The following is a 21,252-nucleotide window of genomic DNA, read 5'->3' as shown; positions in this document are numbered from 1 at the left end:
TGCCATGAGGCATCGAATAGTGCATTGCATGAGTTTTTTGAGCAGTTAAAGTTGTAACTATAACCGATGATATGAATTATCCAACTTGTCAAAATCGAAAGATGACTACATAAATTCATCCACCCAGCAAAAGATGAAAGTTTTTTTTTTTCCTGAGTTACAATAGACTCCATTATGAAATCTAGAACGGTACATACATATGAGATTCATGATACCATTTGAATGTTGCACACTTACCAAGGCTTCTTCTGATCATTGTCCGGTATGGTTAACGATATCTTGAGTTGCAACACTTGCTAAGCCTCCTTTTTACATTTTGAAAACGACTTCTTGATCTCAAATTCTCAATATGGGGGGTAATTTTTGGACTTCTAATTAATTTGCTACCAACAACCGGGGTCAGCGGCGTCAACCAGCCCCTAATATTTGGTTTCTATGCCATGCAAACATTATGAATTCATCCTGACCCAATTTGTCACCTCATAACAGATTTAGTTGCGCACTCGCTGGATGGCATCCCTAGTTTTCTAACCTCAGTTTATGCTGAGACTGAGAGTAGGGGTGGGTTCGCGAAACCGAAAACCGAAAAAAACCGCACCGAAACTTGAACTGAAGCCGAACAAACCTCACCAAAAAAAAAACCGAACCGAAAAAAAAAAAACCACACCGAACCGATTCTGTTCAGTTCAGTTTTCGGTTTCGGCCTGGTGAAAACCGAACCGAACCAAAAACCGAATTATTGTTCATATTTGACAAAACGACGTCATTTTGTTTTAGGGTTAGAGAACAATTAAACAGCCTCGAGCCCTCGACCCTAGCATTTTCGCTGCCTCACTTTGCTCTGAGTCTCAGCCACTCAGCTCTCACTTCTCTCAGCCTAGCCCCCTTTCGTTTTCCTCTTCGTGGAGTCGTCGTCGCCGCCACCGGAGCCCGTCACTTCCTCAGCCAGTCAGCTCTCAGCCCAGCCCCGACGTTTTCCTTTCGTCAGGATCTTCGTGGACTCACTGTAGCCGCTACCGAAGCCCGAAGACAGGAACTGACGAAGCCACCTGAAGACTCCCGAAGACAGCAGCTCTCCATCTTTCCGCCTCCGTATTTGATTAGTGTAGAAGGTGAGAATGTGTTTAAGGCTTTCTTTCTTAACAAATATTGTCCGGTGGAGGTTTCTTTCTTAATTGGGCTGATGGGCTCTATTTGATTTCCCAGATTGTTATTGGTGATTTGGTGAATGGAGTAGAGAAATCAATTGCCTCCCAGGTCCTGCACTGCATTTGTGAAGGTAAAGGAAATTTCTCCCTTTTGTTATAGTACTGTTGGTTTGACTTAATTTAAGATATAGAGCAATCAACTTTGGTATTCTGTTTCTGGATGTTGAAAATTGTTCTGGATGATCGTTGGTTTAGCTTCTTACTATATTCAATTCTGAATTTGAATTTTGTTTAAGAGTTTTCATTGATTTCATTCTGACTTGACTGTTTGCAACTTTGCATACTCATTCAATTTAAAAGATATGGAATTGATGACATTTTCATTTTGGGGAGCGATTGGTTTCTGATCTTTTTTTTTTTTTTCATAGTTGGTATGTGTCACGCCCCGAATTTTGAATAATCAATTCAAATCCGAAACATGAATAATAACAAATTACAACTAACATCCTGAATTTTTTTCTCACAAACAACCACACTTCACAACTCTCAAATTTACAATAACCCAAATCCTCAAGTTATTTATTACAGCACACTCCCACCAAATCAAATTGTAATGCTCAAATGAGCTTAACTCGCCTCACTATTACAATTGCTGTAAAACTATAACCATTGCTCTAACCGCACGATCACCGTCCTGGTTCTCCTGTCCTGTAGGATTACCCGCTACACAATTTGAATAGTGTACCGGGAGTTGCAACAACACAAAACCCGGTAAGCTTTTTACAGCCAGTATGAGTAAACAAGAAAGAACTGTTGATTTATTAAATTACAATTCAAGTAAAATTCAACAGTATTACGTCTGCAAAGAGACATCAAACCACTCATGGAAAACCACAAGGAATACATTTTCACAATCCTCAAATCACAATACACCACACTGGTCCTGCAAACACCCAACCCACATAACACCACTCTGGTCCATCCCAATAACACGTTAGAGCTCTAACTGCCTCGTTACCTCTGACACCTTGGCCTAGGGTCAAGCAACGGCAAAAATACTTCGGTTAACACTATAACCGTCGCGCTTTGGACATCCCCATCCTCAGCACCATATACTTCGGTTAATAATAAACCGTCGCACTTTGGACATCCCCGTCCTCGGTACACAACTTCGGTTAATAATAAACCGTCGCACTTTGGACATCCCCGTCCTCAGTACACAACTTCGGTTAATAATAAACCGTCGCACTTTGGACATCCCCGTCCTCAGTACACAAACACTCCGGTTATCCATAACCGTCAAACTTCGGACACCTCGTCCTCAGAATCCTACATTCTCCAACTCTATACATACTCCAATGTAAATCATGAATATTAACAAGAACTCATCAATCATGATCATCACATATAAATATGATAAGTCAAATTTCAAACCATAATAAATAAATCATCACAATTCCACACTCTTCAATGTCACACCATTCCACATATAATCACGTAAATATATATATATATACGTAATCACCCACTCAGGAATGACCACTAATACCAACTATAGTTCACACAAGAAAATCATGAAATTCATTTTGTATAATTAAATCATTTTACTTACCTATGGACCGTAGTTGATCAAGTCCATATGATTTAAAACAAATATTTATTCCATAAATATTTTCACACAATTACTACAGAAAATAAAGTAATTAAAGGTACTCGGTTCGTAATATGAACCACGTGAGGTTTACTCACCTCTAAATTCCCGCTGCGTCTTCTTAACAGCTCAAAACAACGATCCGAAATCGTTCACCAATCAATCCATCAACCACCTAGTCAAACACGATCTTAACTTAGCAATCATTCATAAACCACACATATACAGAAATCCAACGGTCGGATCGAAATTATATGATGATCCAACGGTCGGATCCTCACGGATCGCCCTTAGGATCATCCTCCAATATTATCACGAAGATCCAACGGTCAGATCTTCTCGAATCATCCTTACAAACATCTCCACAAAATTATATGAAAATCTGACGGTCGGATTCTCACGAATCGCCTTCCGAATCACTATTTCTCAATTATACGAAGATCCAACGGTCGGATCTTCGCCCATGACCACACAAAGCCACTGGGACAGTCATAAGATCATCATAACAAAACTACAAGTCCATCTGACGGTCCTAACTTCACATATTACGAATCAAACGATCGAAATCGATCGAAACGTAAAAATTCATAACTTAATCATATGATATCCAAAAATTGCGTATAATATATCAAAATGATCGTATTGAAATATAGAATCTGAAAATGTACAGAAACCATATTTTTGATCCCCGGAGGTGGCCGGAAAGGGCCGCCGGAGTTAGTGGCAGAGCCGCCGCCGACCACCACCAATGGTGTCGGGGCCGGGCTGCTCTTCTTCCTCTCATCATGCTTAACAACTTTCATAACTAGCACGAAGTCTGAAAATGACCGGAAGGGGTCGAAAATTACCTTGAACAGTATGAAGGTGGCCGGAATTTTCCAGAAACCGGCGAGAAACTGCAGAAAACGGCGAGCTCCAATTCGACGTAAAAACGTCAATTTAAGGCTTCGATTCCTTCTGAAGAGTTGTTAAGAAACTCAAGAAGAACTCACTGGTTCAAGAATCACAGAAAAATATGGTCTGTAGCTCGAGATATACCGATCGAAAGCTTCGGTGGTCGGAAAAATTCCAGAATTTTGCAGAATCCGGCAAGGCTTGATTTCGACGTCAAAACTTCAATTTCAGGCTTCGATTCCTTCTAGAGAATTGTTCAGAACTTCCTTATGAACTCAACAAGCCAAGAATCACAAGAAACGATCGTGTATAGCTCGAGATATCTTGATCCGAAGGTTGGTTGTTCGATCCGCACGGGTCGAGCTCCGACGAACGTGAAAACGTTCAATCCAGTTCCGATCCTTCTTGGTGCTTGTATAGGAAGATGAGGCGAGCTCAATGAGCCAAGAATCAAGTGAAATGGTGCTCTGTAGCTCGAGATATCGAGTTTGGAACGAAAACGAGCTAAACCGGACTCGGGGTCGCCGCCGTCGCTGCCGGCCGTGCCGCCGCGCAAGGTTACCTCCGGTAGCTGCGCAAGGTCGAGGCGAAGCCGTGGAAGGTGGTCTGAGGTTGTTTGGTGGTCTGTGGTGGACGGTGCAGCACGATGAACAAAGCTCTGTTTTGTTTCTTCGACTGTGACGAGAGGAAACGAGAGAGAGAACGAGAGAGAAATAGAGAGGAAAGGAATTAAGTTTCTGCTGTCGGTCGATCGAGTGTCGGCAACAATTCATAGTGCTCTAATCGACAATCATCATGAAAGGTAAAGAATGAAATGATCATGTTCCTTGCTTTTGATTAATTATAAAAAATCCGGTTATTACAATCTACCCCCCTTAAACGAATTTCGTCCCGAAATTCAAGCACCCAATTCCACAAAGAGCTGTGGATACTTCACTCTCATGTCAGACTCTAACTATAGAATCTCCATCTTTTCCAAATCTGTAGTAATCTACAAAGCCTCAGCCCTTTGTATAAAAATACATTCCTATGGCCACTAAATCCTTTCATCACAAACGTAAACTCACAACACAACTGCTCAACATCACTCCACATCAATTACACAAAATCATCACATGGATCATCACATAGATCATCACTTAGATCTTCACAGAGATTATCTCATAGATCCTCACATAGATCTTCACCCTGTACTGGCATACAAGCACAGTAAACACTCCCACAAAGCGTTTCGCTACTCAATTAGCATCACTCAAAACAAATCATCCCCAAAAGCACGCCAATAAAATATGTCACCCAGTGACGATGACTTGGGCTTGCTCAATCCTTGGCTAAGCATTAGGGCTGGCCAATTGGGCCGAAGAAACCGAACCATTCACATTTCGAACCGGCCCGAAACAAGTTGGGTTTAACATTTGGGCCTACCATTCGGCCGAACAATTGGGCTTACTATTTGGGCCTACCAATCGGCCCACCAACTTTCAGCTCGACTACGGTATGAAATTGTACATACCGTATATACGTATGCATACCGTACAGACCGTATATATGTATGTATACCGTACAACTGTATATACGTATGCATACCGTACAGACCATATATACGTATGCATACCGTACAAACCGTATATGCGTCCGTATATCAAGCATATACGGGATCCAAAAATATTTGTAGGAGGTAAGGTTCGAACTCCAGACCCCCTAAACCAATGCTTCTCTCCCAACCACTGAAGCAAGAGCTGCTTTCATTAATAGAAGCACACGCGTTATATTTATTATGTCCTAAGCGAACATAAATAAAATATATCAGGAGGCAAGTCTCGAACTCCCGACCCTTTAAACCAATGCCTCGCTCCCAACCACTGGAGCACAAGTTGTGCTTAATAAAATGTGTACAAATTTTATACTTATTATGTCATAAACGAACATAATAAAAATAAACGAGAGGCGAGGTTCGAACCTCAGACCTCTTGTACACGAACTTTACACTCAACCACTCGAGCACGGCTGCTCACGTTATTATTCATACCAATCCTTTTATTTAAACCAACTGTTTCAACTGTTTCAACAATTCGGCCCAAAACATCCAAGACTGTTGCAGAAACCCAGCCCAACGTATCCAAAACTGTTACAGAAATCCGGCCCAACTCATCCAAAACTGTTTCAGAAATCCGGCCCAACTCATCCAAAACTGTTTCTGAAACTCGGCCCATCAGGCCTCCACCCACAGCTACAGTGATGCCTTGATCCGAGACAGGCCCAAGTACGGCCCACTTGTGTCACGGCTTATCCCTTCCGTGATTTACGGCAGTCAAATCTGCTTTCGGCTACAGCTGTCTGCCACAGCGCCTCGAGATTCCCTCGGTCCCCTTACACGCTCAACACGCGCCAACAGCTTTTCCGGGTTTCGGGGCGACTTTAATCCAACGCGTGGATTCAAATTCTGAGATCGTTCATCCAACGGTGGAGATCTGCTCACCTTGTTCTATAAATAGGTGCATTCTGGAGACGCGACTGTTCACTCCAAAGGAAAAGAAATTTTCTTCCGAGCTCAAGCCTTTCTCTCTCAACTCTTCAGCCTTTCTCTTCTCAAATCCCCAGGTTTTTTCACTCTCAAATCTTCAATCCTTCTCTCTCAGATCTTTTCTTCCATTTGAAGATTCGATCTCTTCTTTCCTCTGAACTTTCAGATCTCCAATACCCCTTCATCGACCTTAATCCTTCTAAGGTCAATCTCCCACAAACACTCAACAACTTCGTTCTTCAATTTACACTTCCTCTCAACTCATCACCATGGAACCACGAACTCTGCAACTAATGGAGCTACAAACCCAGCAACAAATCGAGGATGGAGGAAATAACCAAGCAGCCGGGAGTAGTGCCAACACAGATTTCTGGCGAAGCCGTGCCAGGTGGGTTCCTACTCCAGATCAAATAAGGATCCTCAGGGATCTTTACTACGACAAGGGAGTTAAGACCCCAACTACAGAGCAGATTCACGAGATCTGTCTCCAGCTGCAACAGTATGGACAGGTTGAGGGCAAGAACATTTATTTTTGGTTCCAGAATGTCAGGGCTCGAGAGAAGCAGATGAAGAGGTGCAATCAGGCTGCTCAAGTGCCCATGGGAACTAGTTCTCCTGGTACTGGTGGATCCATTGATCTCAATTTTGGGTCCACTGGTTCTACTGGTGCTGGTGGATCCATCGACATCAATTTTGGGCCAGCTGGTGGATCCATTGACATCAATTTTGGGTCCACTAGTTCTACTGATGATGGTAGATCCATTGATCTCAACTTTGGTTCCACCTATTCTACTGGTAATGAAGGATTTCTTGATTTAAATTTTGTTTCATATTCTTCCTCACACTTCAACACTAATACCAGTACAACTCTTTTGGCACAACAGGAGGACAAACATCCCTGCAACAACGAGGAGGAGATCACCAGGAGGTTGAAACTCTTCCTCTGTTCCCCGTGCACGGCGAGGACGTCTTTGGTAACCCGAAGACTACTTCTGAGGAAGGTAGCGCATTTGGTTACTATTCTGGTGGCTCAGGCGGTTACAACAGTGGCTCTAACGTTTCTCTTGAGCTCAGCCTCAACCCATCCGGAGCTACCAATTAGGCTTAGTATAGCGTAGTTCCAATTTCCTTTTTGTAATATTAAATCAATAAGATGGTGTGCATGTTTTCTTTTCTTTTTGTTTAACCAACAACAACACCAAGGATCGAACCTTGGTCACCCAATACTATTTTCAAAACCATAAACAACTCTACTGCACACATCAATCATAATGATTTATCACAAACAATCAATTAAGTTGCACAGGGGTCTAGCTAGCATCCTTAGAGTCAAACCAAACACAACAATTTTGTCGTTAGAATTAGGGTTTAATAAAGCTAAACACATCCTGAGTTAGCTAGGAAAAACCCACATCCTTAGAGTTACTCATACAAATCTTATAAAATCTCAACCATTTCCTCTATTAATTTCTCCATTAAACTTACCACAATTCATACCCTATGAATTTACGATTTAGAAACCGAATCAGACTCCATATCGCATAGTAATTCACTTGAACCACTATGGATACCCAACAATGTCACTACAATCAATACCCAAAATTGCACTTAACCATTTCTCCTAAAATCCATCACCACAGAAACACACCCTCATCTAATAACATTTACAGAGAGTTGACTCTAAATCTCCCCATTAATTACCGACCAAGATCAAATTCCATTTCAAAACTTTAAGTGTCCCGCCTACTTAAACTTAAAACACAACAACCTCAAATTCACTTCAGTCCAACTCCATACTACGATCCAAAACTTAAGAAAACTAGTTCACAAAATCAATTTCCTTCACTTAAATAAAACTATGTCCACAAGTCATAGTCAGGTCAACAGACCAAGGTGTCCAAACGGAGAATTTCCAATCCCTGTTTACAGGTGTCCTACCACTTAGAATACAATCAAGATAAAGCCTAGCTTTATCTAGCCCCCATAAAATTCCTTGTCACACAAACTACCACTAAAGCACTACCAGCACTGCCACACAAGCACTACTACACAAGCTGCCTATCACATAAGCATTGCTACGAAAGCTGCTACAAAATCATTACTGGCACTGCCACAAACGCTGCCATATGCACAAGTCTACTATAGACATCAGGGAAAAACCCATACCTTTACTCATAACTTTTCCTTCTAAAAGTTCATCACGTTGTGTATATAGCGTCACTACAAAACCTTCTCAATCTATACTAATAACTCAATCTCACACAAGATTAGCATAGTTATCTCAAAGCCACTTTAAACACATCACCCATGCCAATTACCAAAACCCCACTAAGACATCTCGTTACAAAACAAGATATCTATTATTTGACATGTATATCTCATCCAAAAACATATGTACGTCCAACTTAAGAAGGCAAACTTTCTATCCATTAATACTCGTATCCACACTAGGTATGTGCATAGGTCCACATCATGCCTTCAACCAAACACTTCAACATCCAAAAGAACCTCACTTCCATAAAACAATCCTCGTTGACTTAACAGAGTTGAATCAAGAGGTTCCTATTCCTCAAGGATTGTAACTCGCGGCCACTGAACTTATTCCCATACGAACCTACAAGACAACTGTAAGGTTCTAAGTACAACCCCTTCGAATATCCATCACCTAAGGAGTATAGTATGCTTGGCTAATACATGTATAACACTTAAAACACAGTATAAGTCAAATACAAATTCATATTAACCAAGTCAATATTATAGGGAAGGTATTCACGTTCCTAAAACGACCTAGCGGTCTAAACAACTCCCAACACTCACGCATACCCAATGACTTAGCCAATACCGAAGAGCACACGATGGGGATCCGCTGCAGACGGGCCATCACTCGGAAGGTATTGACACATCACCAAATATGCACCTTACGCTTTGATACCAAACTGTCACGCCCCGAATTTTGAATAATCAATTCAAATCCGAAACATGAATAATAACAAATTACAACTAACATCCTGAATTTTTTTCTCACAAACAACCACACTTCACAACTCTCAAATTTACAATAACCCAAATCCTCAAGTTATTTATTACAGCACACTCCCACCAAATCAAATTGTAATGCTCAAATGAGCTTAACTCGCCTCACTATTACAATTGCTGTAAAACTATAACCATTGCTCTAACCGCACGATCACCGTCCTGGTTCTCCTGTCCTGTAGGATTACCCGCTACACAATTTGAATAGTGTACCGGGAGTTGCAACAACACAAAACCCGGTAAGCTTTTTACAGCCAGTATGAGTAAACAAGAAAGAACTGTTGATTTATTAAATTACAATTCAAGTAAAATTCAACAGTATTACGTCTGCAAAGAGACATCAAACCACTCATGGAAAACCACAAGGAATACATTTTCACAATCCTCAAATCACAATACACCACACTGGTCCTGCAAACACCCAACCCACATAACACCACTCTGGTCCATCCCAATAACACGTTAGAGCTCTAACTGCCTCGTTACCTCTGACACCTTGGCCTAGGGTCAAGCAACGGCAAAAATACTTCGGTTAACACTATAACCGTCGCGCTTTGGACATCCCCATCCTCAGCACCATATACTTCGGTTAATAATAAACCGTCGCACTTTGGACATCCCCGTCCTCGGTACACAACTTCGGTTAATAATAAACCGTCGCACTTTGGACATCCCCGTCCTCAGTACACAACTTCGGTTAATAATAAACCGTCGCACTTTGGACATCCCCGTCCTCAGTACACAAACACTCCGGTTATCCATAACCGTCAAACTTCGGACACCTCGTCCTCAGAATCCTACATTCTCCAACTCTATACATACTCCAATGTAAATCATGAATATTAACAAGAACTCATCAATCATGATCATCACATATAAATATGATAAGTCAAATTTCAAACCATAATAAATAAATCATCACAATTCCACACTCTTCAATGTCACACCATTCCACATATAATCACGTAAATATATATATATATACGTAATCACCCACTCAGGAATGACCACTAATACCAACTATAGTTCACACAAGAAAATCATGAAATTCATTTTGTATAATTAAATCATTTTACTTACCTATGGACCGTAGTTGATCAAGTCCATATGATTTAAAACAAATATTTATTCCATAAATATTTTCACACAATTACTACAGAAAATAAAGTAATTAAAGGTACTCGGTTCGTAATATGAACCACGTGAGGTTTACTCACCTCTAAATTCCCGCTGCGTCTTCTTAACAGCTCAAAACAACGATCCGAAATCGTTCACCAATCAATCCATCAACCACCTAGTCAAACACGATCTTAACTTAGCAATCATTCATAAACCACACATATACAGAAATCCAACGGTCGGATCGAAATTATATGATGATCCAACGGTCGGATCCTCACGGATCGCCCTTAGGATCATCCTCCAATATTATCACGAAGATCCAACGGTCAGATCTTCTCGAATCATCCTTACAAACATCTCCACAAAATTATATGAAAATCTGACGGTCGGATTCTCACGAATCGCCTTCCGAATCACTATTTCTCAATTATACGAAGATCCAACGGTCGGATCTTCGCCCATGACCACACAAAGCCACTGGGACAGTCATAAGATCATCATAACAAAACTACAAGTCCATCTGACGGTCCTAACTTCACATATTACGAATCAAACGATCGAAATCGATCGAAACGTAAAAATTCATAACTTAATCATATGATATCCAAAAATTGCGTATAATATATCAAAATGATCGTATTGAAATATAGAATCTGAAAATGTACAGAAACCATATTTTTGATCCCCGGAGGTGGCCGGAAAGGGCCGCCGGAGTTAGTGGCAGAGCCGCCGCCGACCACCACCAATGGTGTCGGGGCCGGGCTGCTCTTCTTCCTCTCATCATGCTTAACAACTTTCATAACTAGCACGAAGTCTGAAAATGACCGGAAGGGGTCGAAAATTACCTTGAACAGTATGAAGGTGGCCGGAATTTTCCAGAAACCGGCGAGAAACTGCAGAAAACGGCGAGCTCCAATTCGACGTAAAAACGTCAATTTAAGGCTTCGATTCCTTCTGAAGAGTTGTTAAGAAACTCAAGAAGAACTCACTGGTTCAAGAATCACAGAAAAATATGGTCTGTAGCTCGAGATATACCGATCGAAAGCTTCGGTGGTCGGAAAAATTCCAGAATTTTGCAGAATCCGGCAAGGCTTGATTTCGACGTCAAAACTTCAATTTCAGGCTTCGATTCCTTCTAGAGAATTGTTCAGAACTTCCTTATGAACTCAACAAGCCAAGAATCACAAGAAACGATCGTGTATAGCTCGAGATATCTTGATCCGAAGGTTGGTTGTTCGATCCGCACGGGTCGAGCTCCGACGAACGTGAAAACGTTCAATCCAGTTCCGATCCTTCTTGGTGCTTGTATAGGAAGATGAGGCGAGCTCAATGAGCCAAGAATCAAGTGAAATGGTGCTCTGTAGCTCGAGATATCGAGTTTGGAACGAAAACGAGCTAAACCGGACTCGGGGTCGCCGCCGTCGCTGCCGGCCGTGCCGCCGCGCAAGGTTACCTCCGGTAGCTGCGCAAGGTCGAGGCGAAGCCGTGGAAGGTGGTCTGAGGTTGTTTGGTGGTCTGTGGTGGACGGTGCAGCACGATGAACAAAGCTCTGTTTTGTTTCTTCGACTGTGACGAGAGGAAACGAGAGAGAGAACGAGAGAGAAATAGAGAGGAAAGGAATTAAGTTTCTGCTGTCGGTCGATCGAGTGTCGGCAACAATTCATAGTGCTCTAATCGACAATCATCATGAAAGGTAAAGAATGAAATGATCATGTTCCTTGCTTTTGATTAATTATAAAAAATCCGGTTATTACAGTATGGTTCAGTTGTTTTTTCATAATTGAGATGTTGAATCAGTGCTCTGTTATTGCTTCACTTTGCTATTATTTGGTTGGTTTTGGGACACAATGACTCTGGGACTGCAGGTAAACTCAGAAAATGGAGAAAGAACCTTTTTATTTGTGTTGGAGTGTTTTTGTGTGGTTCATTGCTTGGCTTGATTCTGATAGAGACTACTCTACAAGTAACAATTTGGCTTTCTATGTTTTCTTGGTTTGATTTACAATTGTAGTTCTATTTTATGTCATGGGACCATAAACAAGCACACAACATTACTCATAAGATGCTGTTCATGAACTTTAACATCACCGGCCAATTTGTAATACTTCACATATCGGATTCAAATGGTATCCGTTGTCACTTTGAACTTGATCATTTTCTGTTATAGTCTATACAGTAGATTTTTGGTCCAAACATGTGTTCTTGACCTCTATACTCACGTTTCTGTTTACTGATTTGAATAGGAGTAATTTGCATATCTAGAAAATGAAGAGGCAATCTAAATCAGCTGGTACTAGTTCGGGTGCTCATCCGAAATCAACTTCATCATCTCATGTATGTGCTTATGTCCTAAACAGTTTCTGCAATGTGTAAACAATTTCTGCAATGTGTGAACATTTTCTGCAATCTGTAAACAGTTTCTGCAATTTATTTTCATTTTCTGCAATATGTAAACATTTTCTGCATTATGTAAACAGTTTTTGCATTGTAAACAGTTTCTGCAATCTGTTTTGGTTTCTGTTTCTGCAATAAGTGCAGCTTTCTGTAAACTGTTACTGCAATATGTAATGCTTTCTGTAAATAGTTTCTTTTTTTGCAATCTGTTTCTGTTTTCTGTTTTGCAATATGTTTTCTGTTTTTATGTCTATGTATCGATATACTCTAACAATCAAATTCTATAAACTACAGATCAACACTAGTGTTGGTGAATCGACAATACCAATACTAGTTGACGAAAGAAGTAATGCTGCAAATCCGGAAGAAGAAAGAGGAAGTCAAGCAACCGAGGTTGAAGATGATGGAAGTGTGGAAAGCATCCTTGAGGCGTTGAAACGGAAAGAAAGGTCAGATATTTGGAATCATTTTGAGAGGGATGTGGTGGATGGTAGAATTAAGGGTAAATGTAATTATTGCGGAAAAGAGTACCATGCCGATCCTAGAAAGAATGGTACAACCTCCCTTCTAAATCATATGGACAAATGTCCAAAGTATCCCCCTAATATTGAGAAGTTGAAAGCTAAAAGGCAAAAAAAATTCTCTTTTAAAAAACCAACTACTGAGTTGTGTACTGTAGAATGCACTCAAGAAGAGTTATCTATGTTATGTGTGGAGTACATTATATTAGATGAGCTACCATTTTCTCATGTGGAGGGAGAGGGGTTTAGACGTTTTACGGGTAGAGCTCTTCCTTATTGGAGAATTCATTCCCGTAAGACAATAGCAAAGGATATCCTTAAGCTTTATTTGAGGGAAAAGAAAAAATTGATGGATCAATTGAGTATATATAGGTTGTCTCTTACAACCGATACTTGGACTTTTATTCAAAATATTAATTATATGGTTCTCACTGCACATTTCATTGATGATAATTGGGTGTTGCATAAGAGAATTTTAAATTTTTGTGTGATTCCAAATCATAAGGGAGAGGCTATAGCTAAGCTATTGGAGGATTGTTTGTTGGAATGGGGTATAGAGAAGATTCTCACAATCACCGTTGATAATGTTTCATCAAATGATGTTGCATTGAAGGAGTTGAGTAAGAGGATAGGTGATTGGGGTGTCCCTAATGCACTTTTGCATGAAGGGAAGAATTTGCATGTGAGGTGTGTGGCCCATATTCTTAACTTGATTGTCAATGATGGGTTGAGTGTGATGAAGATATTCATTGGTGCCATTCACAATGCGGTGAGGTATGTTAGATCCTCCCCACAAAGGCTTGATTTTTTCAAGGAATGTGTTGAAATGGTGAAACTAGAGTGCAAAGGGCTTGTGATTTTGGATGTCCCTACTAGGTGGAATTCCACATTATTGATGTTGGAACGGGCTTTGAAATTCCCAAAAGCTTTTTATAGAATGGTGGATGAAGATGCGGATAATTTTTTGACATGGCTCCAAGGTGACAAGGGTGAAATGCCAAAAGAATGGCCACCTATGAGTGTTGATTGGCAATATGAGGAGCAATTTGTGGATTTCTTGAGACCATTTTATGAAATCACTTTGAAGGTATGTTGTTCTAATTCTCCTACCGTTCATAATACTTTTGGTGATTTACTCTCTATTTATGGTCTCTTGCAAGAACAAAAGAACCCATGTTTGTCTGAGATTGCATCACCCATGCAAGACAAGTTTCAAAAGTATTAGGGTAGCTTTGATAAGTTGAATCACTATCTATTCATTGCTATTGTTCTTGATCCATGTCATAAACTTGAGAAAGTTGTTGACTATTTTGATATTCTAGATGATGGGGATATGGATGAAATCATGAAAAGGTGGAAGCTAACACAAAGAGTGTGAAAGATATCTTGTATGACCTTTACAAGGTGTATGAGGAAGAGGAAGAGGGAAGGGAAAGAGGTGTTGGTGAGGTTGGTGGTTCTCAAGTATCAAGTGAGGGGATATCTAGTTCTAGTTCAAGTAAGGGTCTAACGGAGTTAGAAAGGAGACTGAAAGAGAAGGAGCAAAGGAGAAGAGCAAAGAAAGCCGAGATTGTAAACAACGATGTGGATAGATATCTTAGAGATCATTTTGAAGGAGATGGTGAAGGCTTTGACTTGTTGAATTGGTGGATGGTGAATGGAGTTTGTAAATATCCTATATTGGCCTACATTGCAAAGGATATTCTAGCTATTCCGGTGTCAACCATAGCTTCGAAATCTTCTTTTAGCACGAGTGGGAGGATTATTGATCCATACTGTAGCTCCCTAAATCCTAGAATGGTGGAGGCCTTGATATGTACACAAAATTGGCTTAGGAGTGAAAATGTGTATCTACATCATATGCCTACTATTAAGGAGATGGAGTTGTGTGAAGAAGCGGAAAGAGGTAATAGTTTCTATTTTCTTAGTTAAAGTTTTTTGGGTTAATGAAGTTATAATATTTATGTTATATATGATTGTATGTATTTCTTTTCTAATGTTGTTCTTTTTATTATTCTCTTATACTAATGTAGAGATGCTTAAGATGCCATGTGGAGCTGCAGTGGGGAGTAGTCGGAGTGGAATATTGTTACCTCCAAAGTCGAAGACTTCATCTTTCCGAGCTTGAGATCATGCCATTGCCCTCTTTCATATGTTGATGTTGGTTCATTCTTTTTGTGATGTTTAATCTTTTAGTGAAATTATACATTTTTAATTTGTGAGGTTAGTGTTGATGTAATGATGGACTTTTATAAACTTTGGACTCTATATTTTTTGACAATTTCATATGTTGATGCTAGAACTTGATAGACTATTGGACTATATCAATTGAATTATATGGACTATGGAGTATGGAATTATAGATTATTGTCTATTGAAGTACAAAGCATGCATTAGTAAACTTGTAAACTCATTGTGATAGATTATTATTATAGGTTTGAAGAAACAAAAACTTCTCGAGTTACAATACCAAAGAAGTATATCAAGTTACAATACCCAAGAAGTGTATTTGGTAAAAATCTGTTTTCCACAAAAAAAAAAAACCGAAACTGGGCCGAACCAAACCGAACCGCACCGAGCCCATATTTTCAGTGTAAATTCTCAAAACACAAAAACCGAACCGAACCAAACCGCACCGAGCCCAAATTCGGTTTGGTTTTCGGTTTAAGCTCGGAGCCGAACCCACCCCTAGCTGAGAGTACTATTGTTGGTCGACGCAAACTCTTTGCATGATTTGAGACTCTAAAGTCGAAACCCTGTAATAATCTAGTGCCGAACCCTAGATTATCTGTGATCGTAAATTGATGATTTGCTGAGTGCCAAAACTCAGCACTTAGTGTAACTCAGATACAAAGTACTTGTACAATATTGTCGGAACACAAAGCTTAGATATTGGCCTACACAAAATCTTCTGAGTCGTAGAATTTCTAAAACTAAACAAATTCGCAACCACGTGGGCTATCAACAATTCAACATACAGTACAAAAAAGGTCATCAGAAGGTTTTCCCATTGGAACATCCGATTTCAGTGCCATCTTCATCAACTAGGATGCTTGCCCTGCCAAGATGAACAAGAATAAAGCATGTTATTGAACTCACAGACAATGGACATAAAACAAAATACAGGAAACCACACCTGAAGGGCATAAACAAAACAAAATGCCCTCCCCTCTCAAATAGAGCCATCTTTGAAGGGGAAGTTCTTCAGCAAACTAAGCACAGATACATGTACACTGTACATAGAAAAAGCTGGTGCAAACTTACCATTTGCATCTTCTGATGCTGGTGCAGACTTACCATTTGCATCTTCTGATGTCAACTGCATAGAAGAATCAGTTGAGAACCCCAACTTCACCATGACTTCTTCCAAACGCTTTACATCTGTCAGGTAGAGATGTCCAACCTACAAACATTTAGGGTCACTTTATGTTAACAAGCCAGATGCTAGTTCATGAATAGAGAATCATAATATACTTTTAAAATCTTGAACTTGAATACGCATGTTGAATAGTAAATCAACATATTTAGGAGATATTCATTAGCAACATACTGGTTGGTTTCAATATACACTAGAATTTTACCCCCTTTCCAGATAATAAAACAACACACACACACGCACACTACATACTACAAGTTATGTAGGCATGTCTTTTGGTGCATATCTTTATCTAGTGTTGGTAACAAGTGGAAAATCACATGCCAATTTTGCAATTAGGTTTAAAAGCACCTCCTGCATTTACATAAGGGTAGAGGTTAGTTCAGGGATTGAATCCCTGCTGGTGCATGAGTTCATGTGTCACGTTGACTTAAAAAGCAAAAAAGCACATGTGGATACTTTTGTAATATGAGGGTCATGTATCGTATTTTCATGAAGGAAATACAATAAAGATATCTAAAATAATTTGCAAGAATGCACCGATACTACCATATCAACATTCCTATTGGACTCAAAATACAATATTCCAAAGCCTAGAGTTAATGAAAAAAGTCCAAGGAAAGCACAAGGGGGCACTGACTAATGTTTCCAGTGAAGATGCTCTGTTATAGACTGCTGCACCAGCACGCTTCTTTGTTCGTGTTTTAGCTGAACTGATGTTCTTTCCCCACCTAAGGACATTCCTGAAGCAAAATATCAAACGAGATATCTAAGGTAGATATTTTATAACCCTCAACATGATCAAGAAATGGTGTAGGAGGGAATCCTGATTCCTTCAGACAACTGTTCTTAACAAAAATTTAAATCGATCAACAATGTATAATCTACTCACCTCTCTTCTTCTGATAAAAAATTGTCCTTTAGAAGTCTCTGGAGCAGTGCATCCTGAAATGCGCAGAAGTTGTTTTAGTAAAAGGCTAAGTTTGTTTTAGTCAACAAATTTATGAACCACACCCTAGGATTTATTGCAGGAAACACATAAGCACAAAAGTAATCTCTTTTTCCAAGGTAGGTACGAGATAAAACAAATCCTGAGAATTACATTCCTTTAACAAATATGTTAAGTCCACAAACAAGATTAGTATATATAAGATTAGTAAGTCTGTATATATGTAAGATTAGTAAGTACAAAAGTATAGCAACAGATATATGTCAAAGTATAGTCAGCTGAAACAGAAAGGATCACAGCATTATATAGCAATCTAGTATCTTCTTTGACATTAAGTGTGGAGGACAAAGAAAATCTAATTTACATCTTCTAAAAGAACAGAAGCTAATGCAGTTAATTGGATAGTGAAACGTCGCTAGTATGAGCATAGCTCGGAAAAAAAACAAAAGGTTACAGTTACATCAACATAGATAGTTGTTGTAGTTCTTATTTATGTAATCAAAAACAGAGAACCATACTATGCAAATGCACATCAGCAAACAGGTAAAAAATTCATTGCAGCACCATAATATTCCCTAGCTGTCTAACCAGGATAAAAAAAAAACAAAACAAAGAGATATTCCCTAGCTTACATAAAATTAGAACACCAAAATTTAGGGATATTGAACTTAGAATCATGGAACAACTCGATCATCAGATTATAGATTATAAGTTCATAAACCCAGCCAACCCATATGAGGTGGCACAGATCTACACATGCTTTGATTTGAGTTAATAAAAAGGATCTTGAACTAAGAGATACATGCTAGAAGCTAAAAAAAAAATGCTATCATACCTGTGCTTCACAGCGTACAACAGCCATCACACGATCATTATACTCTTCAATACTCAAGGGGGGGAACAAAAAGTGCCTGCGAGCATATAGCTGCATCAGAAATAATGATAGTAAGTGATAAAGGAAGGTTGAGCTCCAGAAGCAGGGTAACAATATCACTAATATTAATTCAAACCAGGCAGCATACAAGTATATGAATTTCTTGTGATCTCTACATGATGAACTATACATTAGCATTCCGATTATAGTATTTAATAATCTCTGAGACCTTTTCCCAACTATAGAGTACATCTTTTGGTGCAATTCTAAATCGTCTTTTTGTTTCTGTTTTGGAATTGTGATAATGGTATTTTGAACTTGATTGAGAGGTTGCAGTTGGGAGACGGGGCCAGTGACCCAAGATGAAGGAGGATAACTGAAGAAATAATCAGTTTTTATAAAGGCTCCAGACAAAAGAAGAGGTTCAAAACCAACGGTTGAGGGATCCATTGGAGATAGATTGGGGAAGCAAAGGCAACTTGGTTAGAAAGACCATTACGAAGGATGAGGTGAGGAAAGTACTTTATATTGTTACACAGATAAGTCACCTGGTTGCAGTGGTCTTCTATTGCAATTAACAATCCTGACATGTCATAACCACAGACTTGATGATAGTTTTTAAGGAATTTTGGGAAGCAGGAGTGTCAGTGTAGCCACCAATGAAACCTACATTCCCAAGGTTTAGGATCCTAGATCAAGGAAAGTTTAGGGGGATATTGTTTCTCATACTCAAGTAGTTTTTGTTTTTTTGTTTTTTTTTTTTTTTAAAGGAGTAGTTTTTGTTAAAGGTAAGCAAATTTTGGATGCTTTTAAGTAATATGGTTCAGAGAAGACCTTTATATCTGTCGCCTCATTCGTCTGTGCTAAGAGCAATCACTTGCTCTTTGAACATGTTCTTTTATATGTCCAATTGCCTTTTCTCTTTGGACATGTTGTTTTGGAAGGCTGTGTTGACTTAAAACACTCCAGGAGCATATGTGTCTTTACTGTGAGAAAGACTTGGAGTTTTCTGAGCTAGAAAGAGATGATTGATGATCGGAATATGTGTGGTGATGGCAGTATTTTTGGGTCATTAGGATGGAAAAGCATAATTTTTTTGAAAAGCCTGAAGAGTAATTAGATCAGTGGGAGAGGATTAATGGTTTGGTTATGGGCTTCTTTAAGCTTCAATTTCTAATGAGTTCAGAGATAGTTCCTTTCCTACAATTTTCTCTAATTGAAGTACAGCTGTTGTGTGGTATTAGAGTCATGGACTTCGTGTTTGTTAGACTTTTCTCAGTTAGCTTCTTCTGTTGTAGCTTTGTTTCTTAATGGACTTCTTGTCCAGTGTTCTACAATCTTCTATTTGTTTTGATGAAATGTCGCTTCACATCTCAATGCAAATAGCCTCCTCACTAACTGTGGTGCCTCAATTAGGCACACACTGACGCCTTACTCTATCTTAAGATGGAAAAAGAAAAATCCATCCAAAAATTCAGACCGAAATGTATTGAGCCTTATTGCTAATGATATCTTTTAGAAAATTGTGCGCTTCTCACAATTCACCTGCTTTTAGAAACAGCAGTTAAGTCCATATAAACACATTGCATAACTGTATTTGTCGCAATTATAACAGGAAGCAGTTCTATCTTCAGTACAAAACATGAAAAAGAAAAGGAAAAAAAAAAAAGACTAATTATAAGCATCCTACCTCATAAATACAGTCGCCGAGGTAAGCTAATGAGACTGCATTGAGTACGGTCTGAGGCTTCTGTACCTTTGGTGTACTAGGCTTCTGTACCTTGGGAGAACTAGGCTTCTGTACCTTGGGTGGACTAGGCAACCATCGGTCGTAGCCCATATATAACTCATCCATTCCTACTCTCTCCTCTACAAGATAAGATTCCCACCATGAAGACTTTCCAGAATGCATCATTGAGAAAATGAACAGCATTTTACACGAATAAGTGAAATTGTGTTTTCATGTTTCATCACTCAGAAACACTATACATACATAGGTAATAGGTTCCAAAATGACTATTATTCTTTTGAGAAGCAAAAAACAACACAGTACACAAAACTAAAAACTTGATACATATTTCTCATCAACCCAGAAAACATGATATGAGCAAATTACAGAAGCCCAACAAAAACAGTGGAGGCAATAAGAATGTCGGAATCTGATTACCTTGAGTTGGGCGTTTGAGAAGTTCAAAGACGTGGTCGGCCGTACGGGTAGTTGAGGCAGTTAGAGAGACAGTTGGAGGGGTTTCGGTGGTGGGAATGGTGGTGGAGGAGGGGGTTTGCTTTAACTTTCTTGGGGCGTTGCGGTTGTATGGGAGTCTTTGTTGGGTATCCCAAGAAGCTCCCACTCTCACTACTCTCACACTCATCGGTGAAGGCACTGATATAGCATGCATACTTTGCCTTTCTGCTGTTTCTTGTGTGTCTCGGAGCGGACCAAGAAGAGGGAATGAAGATGGGGGAGCCGATAAGAATGAGGGAAGGAATAGATGAATTTGGGCTTTTAAGGAAGTGGATAGCGAAAGATAATTTTTAAGAGCAAGTCCACCCGTAGTCAAGAAAAAGCAAAGTCGAGAAGTCAAGAATTCGACCAGTCAAGCTACTATTCACTGCCACTGGACATGGGTTTGCACCCGTTGTTTTTCTTGCCCGGTCAACACTGTTCATCTTTTCACTGTTCACAGTACTGTTCATACTTACTGTTCACCCAATATATGCATATTAATTCCATGACCGTCGGATCTCAACATTAATTGAAACCAA

At 39.6% G+C, this 21,252-nt stretch overlaps 1 protein-coding gene and 1 long non-coding RNA gene across 3 annotated transcripts; both read right to left on the bottom strand.

The window, feature by feature from the left end:
- Positions 1-9,152: 9,152 nt before the first annotated feature.
- Positions 9,153-12,124, bottom strand: LOC133739722 (uncharacterized). Its single transcript, XR_009860779.1, has 3 exons — positions 11,218-12,124; positions 10,468-10,544; positions 9,153-9,441 (listed from the first exon to the last, which is right to left on the bottom strand). It is a non-coding gene; the product is annotated as an uncharacterized LOC133739722 (long non-coding RNA).
- A 3,906-nt stretch (positions 12,125-16,030) lies between these two features.
- On the bottom strand, positions 16,031-20,982 carry LOC133739721 (uncharacterized). Of its 2 annotated transcripts, none has more exons than XM_062167512.1 (7): positions 20,654-20,982; positions 20,177-20,355; positions 18,448-18,537; positions 17,556-17,608; positions 17,304-17,406; positions 16,552-16,690; positions 16,031-16,345 (listed from the first exon to the last, which is right to left on the bottom strand). In XM_062167512.1, exons 1-7 carry the CDS (start codon positions 20,883-20,885, stop codon positions 16,332-16,334), a joined length of 810 nt encoding a protein of 269 aa, XP_062023496.1. In that variant the 5' UTR covers positions 20,886-20,982; the 3' UTR covers positions 16,031-16,331. The 2 variants fall into 2 exon arrangements, with proteins under 2 accessions (XP_062023496.1, XP_062023497.1); XM_062167513.1 differs by having other exon boundaries at positions 16,585-16,690.
- Positions 20,983-21,252: the final 270 nt, after the last annotated feature.

The sequence above is a fragment of the Rosa rugosa genome, chromosome 3 (assembly GCF_958449725.1).
Source record: "Rosa rugosa chromosome 3, drRosRugo1.1, whole genome shotgun sequence".
Classification (NCBI taxonomy): Eukaryota; Viridiplantae; Streptophyta; class Magnoliopsida; order Rosales; family Rosaceae; genus Rosa; species Rosa rugosa.
The sequence above is the reverse complement of the archived record's forward strand: the minus strand, read 5'-3'. Positions and strand labels throughout refer to the sequence as shown.